Below are 12,649 nucleotides of genomic sequence, written 5' to 3' on the forward strand. Positions count from 1 at the left end.
CGACTAAGTATTAACTTTTCTACAACTTTACTAATTGAAGGTAAAATACATATAGGACGATAGTTACCGACTTGAGCTTTGTCACCCTTTTTATGAACAGGAATTACTTTAGCTTTTTTTTTAGACTTCTAAGGAATATACCGGTTCTGAACATAAGGTTAATTTAAGTTACTGAGAGCATCATAAATAGTTGGAGCAACAAGCTTTAAATGAAATGCGGAAATCCCATCAAGACCAGGACTTGTGTTCTTTAAGTTGGAAGTTGCTATCTTACGTCATGAATATTGGCGGGGTCTGCTCACGCGTAGTTAAACTTTTGAACGATAGAGATGGGCCACATTGCATTCGAATAGAGCCACAAACTGAACTGTTTCAAGAACTTTTACTGCTACCGAGCGGCACAAATACGAGATGATCTGAAATTTGTGACGTCCAACTGACGTATCGTGCGCCAGGGTCCCGGTGCAAATTAAAAAAAAAAAAAAGCATAAACTTTGACCTTGCACTTTTCTCTTTCAATAGCCAGTACCGCAGTATTACCGAAAGCAGGGTTCTGAATAAGTACTTTATGAGCGTGAACTGATTTAGTGTCTCTATTTAGTGTCACTTAAAGACTGCTTTGGGCTCGATAGGCCGTCACTATCCGCCGCCATTTATCATTTCGACGTCGGATTGCGCCGAGAAGACGAGGGTGAGCACGCGCGAATATAGTGAAGTGCGTGTACAGGGCTCGGGGGTCAGTCCTTTCAGCAAAGTATAGGCGGTATGGTTGTCTTTATCTCTGTCTTCTGGTTCGCGTACGAGGGGCTTTTGTACGACAACTTACCGGACCAATTCGATAACGCTTTTAAATTATATTTGAAAGCTGTTTTGGGTGAAATCGACATCCAGAGAGATATTTTGCACGGTATAGCTGTGAAAAAAAAAAGAAATAAAAAAATTGATTTTCATCTCAGCCTGTGCGTGCTGCTATCCACTGCACGCGCCCCTCACCTACAAACCACGCGTCAAGCAAGCGGAGAAATTTGACGGTTTTTTTTTTACGGCATAAATCTATACCGTATATCAGCATCTTTACGTGTTGAGAAAAAGCGACCACGCATTGCGGAGGTGTAAAGTCTGAAAGTGCATGTCTATTTCCTGTAATAAATCACGCCAGAAGAACGTCTTCTCAAGTACACGTGTGACTTTTATTTCGCTTCAACTCTAGCGACGTGACACACAAGATAAACAACCCAGAAAATATTTTACGAGAACGCACAAAGAACCAGCTGTGGCGAAGTTGACATTTGCCTTTCCACTCACCGTCAAGAAGGCTCTCATTCTGGCGCAGAAGCGCGCGAGGCATAGCAACGGTGACACGAAAACGCAAAAAAGAAATACATTAGGCAGCCACCGAATGCATTCAGGCCTAATAAAGTTGAATGGCTACATCTAGTCTTCCCAGCGCGCGGAACAATCGACTATATACACGCAGACGGCGCGGAGTTAGCATAAAGGTGAAGCCAGTTGTAGTGGCTGCAAAATATTTAACTCACCTCAGTGATAACAGGGGCGAAAAGGTCGTAGAACATCCGAAAGGCATTAAAAAAAAAAGTAGGAGAGGATTGCGACCGGTTTTCCTCTCGCACCTCGCAAAAGGAAAAGAAAGAAAACAACAACAAAAGATATCGCAATACATACAGATACGGGAAGAACTTCGCTGTCGCCAATTACGTACCGTTTGTAACGAATCAGAGTATACACGACAGTCAGGAGGAAGTCGAATTACTCATTTAAAAAGCGCGGTCAGCGTACCGTAATTAAAGTGCCGTATGATGGGACCTAAACGGCAAAGGTTCGATGACCCCCACACAAATGCTCCTCGTGTGCTGAACTTGCTAACGACGCGCGTGTGCTTGTGACGACACGTGAGCGTCATGCATTCGACTGGTAGGAAATTGACAGCATTCGGAGGCTCGACGTTACGACAACAAACGATTCTGACGTTACCTGGTGCGGCAAGGGTGCGAAGCTATTGCGACAAACCGCGTTCTAAAGTCCTGAGCGCTCGGTTCAACAGTGTTGGATGGAAAGGGAGATGGATTCACGAAATGTTTTTACCTAAAAATAATTATATGTTCTTTACACCACCGACAGTATAGGTATAATATCAAATACTTTATTACTTGTTTTTTTCTTAAGGATGAAGATTGCTCTCAATAGAGCATGTAACACTTGCTGTAAGCTATAGAACTGCTTCTTTCTTTCTTTCTTGTTTTTTTTTACTCCTTCAGCTAGCTTAAAGCGGCGCATTTTCAGGTCATCGTAGGGCATAACGAGGGCTTAGATATCTGTAGCAAAACGTGGCCACAGTTCCACATTCAGTGAACCTCAGCTACTCTCGCAACTACGAGCTGGTCGAAAATTGCAAAATGTTTTGCGTCCAAGAGCTGCATGCCACGCTGCAGCAAAGGGACCGCGAACAAAGTACATTGTGTTACGCACACGCGAGGACATCCGCTTCAAGTCGCCCAGAAAGTAGTTTTCGCCACAGCTCTTGGATCGCGACCCATTCGCGACAAGCACGTTTTAAGTCAGACAGCCAATCTTGAGACGCCTCTCATAATAGTAATATTAATGTTTAACAAAAATAAGACATCCCGGATTGTCTCTCCTTAAGTCTGTTGGGAACGCCATGCTCTAAAGCCGCGGTCACCTTGTATAAGCAAGTTTTACGCCCATCGCAGTTTTTAGAAAAATAATAAGGAGAAGAGCATTATGGCGGCCGCACTGGGTGTCTGGGGTTCACATGCAATAACTGCTCCGTATTGTGAAGCGCAGGGCTCGACGAAAAATGGCGACGCATTGGAGGGCGTCATCGCGCGCTCAGATGGAAGGCAGAGGCTCTCGCCGGCAGACACGGGCCGACCGTGCGGCACTGGTTGTGATCGACGCAGGAGACTGAGGTCCTAGGGGAGCGTGGCTTAGAGTCAGGTCCTGCTGGGGGCTCGACGCTGCGTCGCCTTCCTGTCGGCTTTCCCCAGGTAACAGGAGCAAGCGACCGGCAGGCGGAAGGTGTCCATGTGGATGCCCTCTTGGCGCGTCCACACCACCAGCCGGTGCAGGTTGTACTTCTGTACGCACCGGGACGACTGCACCAGGTTGCTGCAGCTGCCGCCGGGCTCCCTGCGTACACGCGCCCGAACGTCAACGAGGCGCGGCAGTTGCCGTCCAGCGGGGAAGCCAGCTGGCTGGACAAAGCTGGCAATCACTGCGGCAGCCGTTCACTACTATACCGGATGCAGTTAAGAAAAAGTGTGGGGTTTTACGTGCCTGAAACCACGATCTGATTATTAGGCACGCCGTAGTGAGGGACTCCGGAAATTTTGACCACCTGGGGTTCTTTAACGTGCGCCTAAATCTGAGGCGAAATGCGGCCGCCGTGGCTGGGATTCAATCCCGCGACCTAGTGCTTAGCAGCCCAATACCAGGATGCAGTACAGGGAAGTGTGACCAACATGCGTTGCAGGCTCTCGATGACCATTTCCCTGGCTAGATTTACTTTATTTGATGATCGACAGGCTAGGTATACGCTGCTCGTCACTTGTCGCACTATCGACAAAGGAATTCGTGTTCTCATCTCTAATTCTACATTGAGGTCACATTGGAATAGAGGCCGTAACTTATCTGAGATGGCCACTGTGTGGGGAAATTATGCGTGTATTTAATGAATACAGGCGTGCCGCTTCTAAAGAAAACATTCGGTGCAAAGTTCGCGTTCACTTGCGTCACCTTCTTCGCCCTCACATTTGATTCTCCTTGCAGCCTAATACAGGGTAGCCAGCTGGTGCTTACAATGGCGAAGTTTCCTGTCTTTTTCTCACTTATTCTTCTCCTCCGCCTTAGAGCTGATGGTAATTATCACGTCATCTATTAACAAGCTCAAACTACTTTTGCAAAGAAGGTGAACAAGAATGTTCGAGTCTCATCTGGCGGTGCGAATTCCTCATTGTACGTCCTCGTGAAATGTTTCCGATTTGAGTAAAAGTATGGATACTGTACACATAAAATAGGTATTTCACTATAATTTACACATCTTATCGATTGTAGGCTTAATCGCACTGCTTTTCGCAATGAAATTTCCTGTGCCCTTAGCGATTTCCTAAGCCGTAGACAGCGCGACAGGAAAGGGCACGCGCCGCTCTGATGGCCCTTTGTTTTGTGCATGCTGCGTTCCTTGCGTGAGTCGAGGGCGCAGCAAACGAGGACTTGCTTCAGCCGACCTGTGCAAGGACGGTGTGCGTGGATTCCGAGTCTTAAGAATGGCACCAACAAAAATAATCACAAAAAGGTGTACTTCTTTTTTTATTTCACGTATAAGAAAGATACCCCCCCCCCCCCCCCCCGCAAAAAAGAAGAGAAGAACAAAGGAAAGAGAAAAGAATGCATAAAAGAATGCAGTCACGTCGCCGTGCTTCTGCGTCGCGACAATTGGCTGCATCGCACAGCAATGAATACCGGTCTTTTTTGTTCCCCCGGGGAAGTGAAAGGCAAATCCGTTTCACTCGTTGTAATAGACTGGCCTGTGCAACAAGAGAAACACTCTTCGCTTTAACACCCCACGAATGCGCGAGAACTGCAAATTTCTCCTTTTGTGCGCTTGCATATAGTACGTTACTATGCGCACCCTGCAGTCAGATGCGGGCCACCATAGTTGATAGCGAGTTAGAATTCTTATAGTAATTTCTTTTATTCGTTCGGTGACGGGCTGTGTGCCTGAAGTAATTCGCAGGAACACAAGCTTGCGTTGCACAGATGTTCAAGAGTTCTGTTAATAAAAAGTGGCCATTCTCAAAGAGAATGGAGGCAGCGTTAAAAGTACGTCAGCAGTCGAATGAACTGAATAAAGGCACCCTATAGATATATCCGCTGACTAATGAGTCAATCGCTTGCAACCTCTGAGATAATTTTTAATAACTCTGAATATGTTCCAAGAGTCGAGTGCAGTCGAGTCGGTGCAGTGCAGTACACATATGAGCAGCGAGGCGCTAGTCCGACGTTTCTCTTTTATTTTTGTGGTATAACGCCAGTGCATTAGTGCAATTCGCCGATAGCCGATACGCTGGAACTAGGGTAGCATCTAAAAGAGGTGAGGGGAGGGGGGGGGGGGGGGCTCGCTGTACAATCTCAATTATGTAAGGCAAAAGTTCGGGCATGTCTCGGGGAGGGGGAGGGAGGGGATAGGTCCCAATCACATTTCCGTCTTTGGATCCGCTATAGTACGTGGTTGAAAGTTTAGAAGGACTAGTTTTAGGCCCAGTTATAAACAAATGTGTCTTTAAATCGCGCCTGTCTAGCCTCACGAAAAGACAAGTAGGGCATTGCGCACTGATGTCTGAGCCCGAAAACTTACGCAAACGCTAAATGGAGCTCAGGAAAAAAAGATCGTTGCTAACAGCCGTGCTGGTGTTAGCGAGTATACAGGATGCCCCAACCATAATGCATAAAGATTTTAAAAATTGCAAATGTCACGTACCTGGCCAAAACCAAGGTAACGTTTGCCGTCGCTTGGGATACTTTCGTTATCTTTTGCATTCGGCATAATTACACAGTTAGTCTTAATTAATTAATCGACTTCTCAAATATTACAATTGGATGAGAAGTGTCAATGAGAAAATTGTAGAGCAAGATGAAAAATTGACGCGCGACTGGCCGCTCGAGACACTTTGCGTGTATTCGCGGCCTTCTTTCACGCTCGAAAAAACACTTTTATGTAGCAAGTATTGAGCAACAGAAAGTTGTATAGGGAGTTTCTGATGTTGTTCTACAATTTTCTCATTGACACTTTTCATCTAATTATAATATTTGAGAAATTGAGTAACTAATTAACACTATAGTTATGTAGTTACGTGTAATGCAAAAATATACTCTATCTTCAAGCGACGGCAGAAAGCATTACCTCGGTTCTGTCCAGCTACGTGGCATTGCCATATTTTTAAGTCGTGGTGCACGATAGTTGGGATATCATGTATGTGTATATATCACCGAACTCGCGCGTTCGCGGTTATAAGTTATTGCCACGTGATTTGAAGGCTCAAGTGTAAATAACTACGATTAAAGACGGTATACCTGAATAACTTAGACAGAAAAAACAGAACGGGAATCTTGGATAACTGAGAGAGGAAAAGGGCGTTGCAAGGGCGGTTATACCGTAACAAAATAGTGTGTTTCTTTTGCTTGTGGATTTTTTTTAATTGGTTCCTTGAAATATTTTGTGTGCGTCAAACCTTGCTAATGCTATCGATTTCAGACCCCCGGGCGTCCTATATAGCAGCTGCTGCCGCTTGCTCTTCCCTATATAAGCAAGTGAACTGAGTTATCCATGACGTCAAAAAGACTGGCTATAGATACTCGCGTCAGCTAGCACCCCGAATGAGACAACTTAATGGCCTGCCTTCTCAGCGTCAGAATATCCGACTCCGTGACTTTTTCCGCCAAGGTCATGCTATAGAGCACACATCCCTGGAGTGCTCTCTCCTGTTAACATTCTCACTTCCTTGAAGCCCGCGTCATCACAGGCTAAATCCGCCGATATGCAAACGGCGATGCGGAAGCCTTGCGGCCGCCTGAAACACAGCCTATAAAACATTCAAAATAAAATTTTGGGGTTTTACGTGCCAAAACCACGATACGATTACGAGGCATGCCGCAGTGTAGGGCTCCGGACTAATTTCGACCACCTGGGATTCTTTAACGCGCACCCAATGCATGGTACACGGGCGTTCTTGCATTTAGCCCCCATCGAAATGCCGGTGGCGCCGCCGGGATCGGATCCCGCGCCCTCGGGCTTATCAGCGCAATGCCATAGTCACTACGCCACCACGGCGGGTGAAACACGGCGTAACATGTCTTGAAGACGACGAGACTCGAGGACAGAAGGGCGCGTTGTGTCCCTGTATCCCGAAGTCCCGTCCTCGCGTACTCAAGAGACGACCTCACGCCACATGTACAAAGCTATCGTCGGCGCACCAACATGGCACCAATAGGCGCTCCTTTGTCACGCAGATGGCGGAACGCGAAACCGATGCAGGCTGGACTCACATGCACTCTTCGGTGCGCACCATCTGCTGGAAGGCTCCCCGACCATGCGGACTGTGCATGTTGACCACCACTTTCCAGAGGCCTTGCACGGTTCGCGCGCGCAATGGCCGGGCGTGCGTCACGCGGGCCGCGCAGGCGAACAGGCTACCGTCGTCCGTCAGCGGCGGGGGCGACTCGACGACCGTGCTGTTTACACCGCTGCCGGACGCTTGCTCGCCGTGGCTGCTGCCGCGGGTGGATTCTGTGGCGGGCACGACGCTGTCCACGAACAGCGCGGCCGCCGCGCCGCCATCTCCCTCGGGCGTCTCCGGCAGCAGCCTGTGCATCGTGTTTTGCTCCAGGTCCACGGACAGATGCAGAGCCGCCCTGCATGACGGAGTGTATGCCTTCAGGATAGACTGAAATGCGGGCACAGGGAAAACGAGGACGCATATCGTAATCGCATAAGACTGAAATGTCGCTGAACATGGGTAGCTTCAGACTACCCCGTCCCGGGAGTTGATCAATGACAGACTTTGCCTAGCTCGCGCTTAATTTTACGCCGACAATGCATCCCTGGCGTCGTGGACGCAACCACTGCTCTAAGAGTGGTTGACTGACTCGTTGACTGACACTTGACTCGCGCTTCATCGTACCCCTTTCTGTGTTGGACAAACTGTGAGTGTAGAAGCGTTGCAAGCAGGCAGCCGTCTGTTACCGATAAAAAGGGGGTCGCGGTGCGTTTAGTGTTCTTCCGTATACTTCATAAATAAAAAACCGGGAACAACAACCAAAACGTCCGCAAAGTAAGGTCCTTTTATGAACAGCGTATATCAGTTTAATTGGAGTTTGAAATGCGAGTGAACAGTTCTCGCAAAATCGATGCGCGCCACTCTTACATGTGGGGCCAATTGAATCAAGCAACCCGTGCGCGAAACCCAATAATTTTAATTTTTTTTAATTATGGGGTTTTACGTGCCAAAACCACTTTCTGATTATGAGGCACGCCGTAGTGGGGGACTCCGGAAATTTCGACCACCTGAGGTTCTTTAACGTGCACCTAAATCTAAGTACACGGGTGTTTTCGCATTTCGCCCCCATCGAAATGCGGCCGCCGTGGCCGGGATTCGATCCCGCGACCTCGTGCTCAGCAGCCCAACACCATAGCCACTGAGCAACCACGGCGGGTTGCGAAACCCAAGGTTCAAACATAGCAATAAAATTAAAAACATTGCGCAAGTCACAGCTGCCACACAGTAATTAAAGTGACAGGTATAGAACGTTTCACGCAAGTACCGCTCTGTTATACTTGACGCACTAAGCTATGGTTGTAAGACGTTGGAAGCCAATCAAAATTTATGGTATTACTCAAACTATTCAAAAGTTGCTACCAGTGCGAATCAGAAAGTGTTTACTCGTATTTTTTATTAGTCGAAATCAGGTACATACAGGTACATACATACGCCGTTTTAACCCGTTGACTGAGCATGATCGTTATGAACCCTTTCGAACGAATCTCCTGCCCCAGATTACCACGGCCACATAATTTAGTCTCCCAACGTACACTCGGGATCCCTGTTGACTTGCAACTGATAACAAGCTCGCCGTCAACGCCTTTGGCTAGTCAGTGTCGGCTGCACATAAAAAAAGAGAACTTTGAGACTCAGGTCGACGAAGTTACTTTTCTTTACGGAAGTTTTTAAAACAGGTGGTAGCAGCCAAAGTGTGAATATAAATTAATTATTGCTCCATAATAATTTTGCGACGACCAGTCAGATTGAACAAGACCAACATATGAAGCTATGGTTGTAAGACGTTGAAGCCAATCAGAATTTATGGTATTACTCAAGCTATTCAAAAGTTGCTATCAAAATTCCTTCCTATCAATAAAATATATCTTCTTGGGACTGCGTTTAAAAGACCAATAGAGCATCGAAATGCCTATTCATTATTCAGCAGGCCTTTGGAAAAGTTCGCAGCAGCCGTAGGCAATTATTGACAAGCAAACTTCATGTTCGCGAGTCATGCGTCCCACCTGTATTATTATTATTGTTATTATTATTATCATTATTATCATTATTATTATTATTATTATTATTATTACTATTATTATTATTATTAGACATATTGTAGGTGCATATTATTCAGAGAACGTTTAGGAAACTGGTTAAAATGTGTCTGGCTTTCACGCGTAGGGCGATGATGTCCGGCACTTTGACCTTGGAAGGACACAGTGGATCTGCAGCTACGACCATAAATTCTTTGGCGTAACTGATTGAGACCTGTCCTGACCAAACCTCGCTTACATTGATTAAAGGCAGTCCGTCTATTGCTTGGAGTAGCATTTGCAAATTCGTGCTCCTTTCTGAGAGAAAAGGTCAATAGCCCCCTTTGTGACTTCTGCGGGTGCAGCGAAACGATCGCGCGCCTTCTTTGCGAGTGCCCTCGTTTCAATCCGCAAAGAGCAGCTCTCTCAGCCACGCTAGACCAACGGGACAAGCGTCCACTCACGGAAAGCAAGATTCTTGGAAACTGGCCTGCATGAACATCAGCGTGAGCCGCTATGAAGGTACGGATGCGTTATTTAAAAGACACCGGACTTTGTGACAAATTATGACTGTATACTGTGTGACGTGGAATGTATTAGTGGGACGTTGACGCTGTGTAACACTATGTAACGCCTTCACAGACTGTGTGACAGCAGCCACAGAAACAGTTCTGCATTGTATGTGTGTGTGGGGGGAGGGTCTTTTCGTATTCTTTTTCTCTCTCTCACCTTTCTCTCTCTCACTGTATTCTTTTTCTCTCTCACATCCCTTTGTCCCTCCCCCGGAACAGGGTAGCCAACCAGAGATAATCTCTGGTTAACCTTCCTGTCTTTTCTTTGCCTTGCTCTCTCTCCTTTTGTCTGCCCGATACAAACCCTACCATACGCGAATTGTTCATTCGCCAGCCACGGACGAATGTACAATTCGCTGTCGATGTTGTCATTTTGTATACGGAAGCGCATGAATGAGGGCTGTTAACTTAAGTGCTCGAGTGAATTGATAGCTCCTGCGTAAGTGCAGACAGTGAATGGGAATGTGTGCAGCCATTGCACCTAGTCTAACGATTTAACCAGAATGACATTGTCAAGAAATGCTGCCCCATTTCTTTCTGCTATTTGGAGCGCTTTCAGGCTATATTAGGCCGATTCTAACCTTCATGACTATCACCTCCCGAAAGAAGACCCGGGATTGCGAATCTGGCTTCGACCTGCAACTTACAACCTAGAATGCGACGGCATCACGAGCTGCGCAAAATGAGACCTACGTTTGTGGAGACTGCGGCATTACGAGTACACTGTATCTCCAAAACAGCAACCCTAAAGATAACCGCAGAGGCCGTGCGAACGGAATCCAAGAGTTGCCTATTCTGGACGACTGCTCAAGTGTGAAGCAGAGCGCCAGACACTCACTCAACGGGATTACTGATAATATGGACGATAGCTTGCTATGACGCTCGGAGTGCGCTGGTCGCCACCAAGGGCACTTTTAACAGGTCTTTCTATGTGGGGAAGAGCTAGTACACTCAAGCGTGCGTGTATGCCTTGCTGAGTGTACACACATTTAGAGACTTCACGCTCATCCGGCTTACCACTCCACCTTTCTTCCATTAGAAATATTTGTGCCGGTGGCCATACAGACTTTCCAACGACAACTGATCCCCAATATCTGTCATCAAATGCGTCGGTGTTCTACATTGTTTTGTCTCTCAGTCGAATAGGGCAAGCTTTGTGGGAAAGTTAGTGTAATGCCAACGCATCTCACCGCAACTTGGTTGTCGAATATCTCAGAACTGGCCGCTCAGCATCGAGTTTCGGGTTCAATACCCAGCAGCGGCGGCCGCATTTCCGTGAGGGTGGAATGCAAAAACTCTCGCGCGTTGTCGTATGAGATCATGTTAGTGAACCTCAGCCGGCGAAAATTAATCCGGTGCCTTCTACCGTCTCTTAGATCTCTGTTTGGGACGTTAAGCTCCGTAGTACCAACATTACGCCAGTGACCGCGCATTCAATGTTTTGTCCTCCACCACCTTTCTCCTGTGTAAGGTGCAATCTTGGTTAACTTTCCTGTATTTTCTACTTTCTATTTCCTTTTCCACCTACCGCCACCCGACTATATACCGCTTGATGGCAAGTCTTCACAACGACGTGTTCCCATGAACAACCAACTGTACCGTGCAGTCAAAATCGTGATTCCTGCCAACGCCAGGTAACTCTGGAAGACAGAGTTTGAGTGGGCACTGACCATCAGATGTCGGCCGCCAAGAGTCACTGCATAGGCTGAAACAATTCTGCTGCTGAGCATAAGGTCGCGAGTTCGATTACCGGTCACCGCGGCCGCATTGCGACGCTGGAAGACTTAAAAACGCCGGTATACTTAGACTTAGCCCTCCAATACAGCGTCCCCCATAACCCGCGTTTAGTTTCGGGACGTTGAACCACATTTAATAATTTAATTGGAACACTGACGCCAGGCATATACGACCTTCATCTTGCGAATTCGGACGACATTACTTGACTATACTGTTATTTCTTCTTGCAGTATTGGCCGCCTCACGAAACGTTCAGAAGTCGGTGTGGTTCTCCGGCGGCACGCAAGTGACTATACGCGGCGGTCGTTGGCCGGCCATCCGGAAACGTCTCTGCTTGCCCCCCCACCCCCCGCCCTCGCCGCTGTCACCGCTGTGCAGCAGGATGTGTTCCAGCTGCGGAGGTTTGTGTGCCGCGGCGCTGACGCAGCAGCGGCGACGCCTGACGAGACCCGTCATGCACTGGGGAGCGCAGCACAATGCAGGCGCGAATTCCGCACCGCTCGCGAGGCACCCGCATCACCCCTATGAGCACGCTACGTGCCGCGCCGAGAAGTCAACTACACGACGGCGTCGCTTTCATGCATGCCTCGCTTATACCCGGCTTGCATTTTTTTTCCCCCGGTCTCGACCCGCTTCGTATCAAAAGGTGCGGAAAATGGCGCGATGCTCCGGAGCGTCTCGTCGCGTTTAGGCGGCGCGCAAGCCGCTGAAGCGGACGCTGGAGATGCCTGTCTGCGGCCGCGAGCGCGCTGTCAGAGGTCACGCGCGCGCCGTAGACAGACATCAGAAGAGGCTAAAGCACCGTACTTTTTGGAGATCCGCTAAGCGGATTACCGTAGCTTGCTGCTTCTGCCGCCGAAACATAATTAGATCGCGTGAAAGGAGCGCTGCCGTCCGCATAATTGTTCGATCTGAAGGAAGCTAAATCGGGGAGTCGGAAAAATATAGCGTTCTGTCTTTGGTTTGGCTCAACCAGTTACGAATGCCGCAGAGCCCTCTGATTAGAGCCGCGTTATTGGATTAACTGTCTTCCATAGGCTCAATGGAAACCGCACGGAGGGAAGTAAATCCGGCACAGAAACAGAAAAGGGGTTCTATAGAAGAAAAAAAAAAAAATGCTGGCCGAAGGGTCCCTACGAACGAGCCACTCATGCCCTAAGTCAGAAAAAAAAAAAATTGTCGGCATACAGAAAAACACGCTAAGGCGATTTGCCTTAACGCGTGTCCTAAT

General features: G+C 47.8%; 1 protein-coding gene across 1 annotated transcript in view; it reads right to left on the bottom strand.

The window, feature by feature from the left end:
- Positions 1-1,168: 1,168 nt before the first annotated feature.
- LOC126548516 (uncharacterized) overlaps positions 1,169-12,649 on the bottom strand; it is a 45,828-nt gene continuing 34,347 nt past the window's right edge. The window contains exons 3-4 of the mRNA XM_050196737.2: positions 7,084-7,449; positions 1,169-3,168 (exon numbers count right to left, since the gene is read on the bottom strand). Coding sequence (XP_050052694.2) covers positions 2,973-3,168; positions 7,084-7,449 — 562 coding nt within the window. The 3' untranslated portion in view covers positions 1,169-2,972. The remainder of the gene's footprint in view (positions 3,169-7,083; positions 7,450-12,649) is intronic.

The sequence above is a fragment of the Dermacentor andersoni genome, chromosome 1 (genome assembly GCF_023375885.2).
Source record: "Dermacentor andersoni chromosome 1, qqDerAnde1_hic_scaffold, whole genome shotgun sequence".
In the NCBI taxonomy this organism is placed as follows: domain Eukaryota; kingdom Metazoa; phylum Arthropoda; class Arachnida; order Ixodida; family Ixodidae; genus Dermacentor; species Dermacentor andersoni.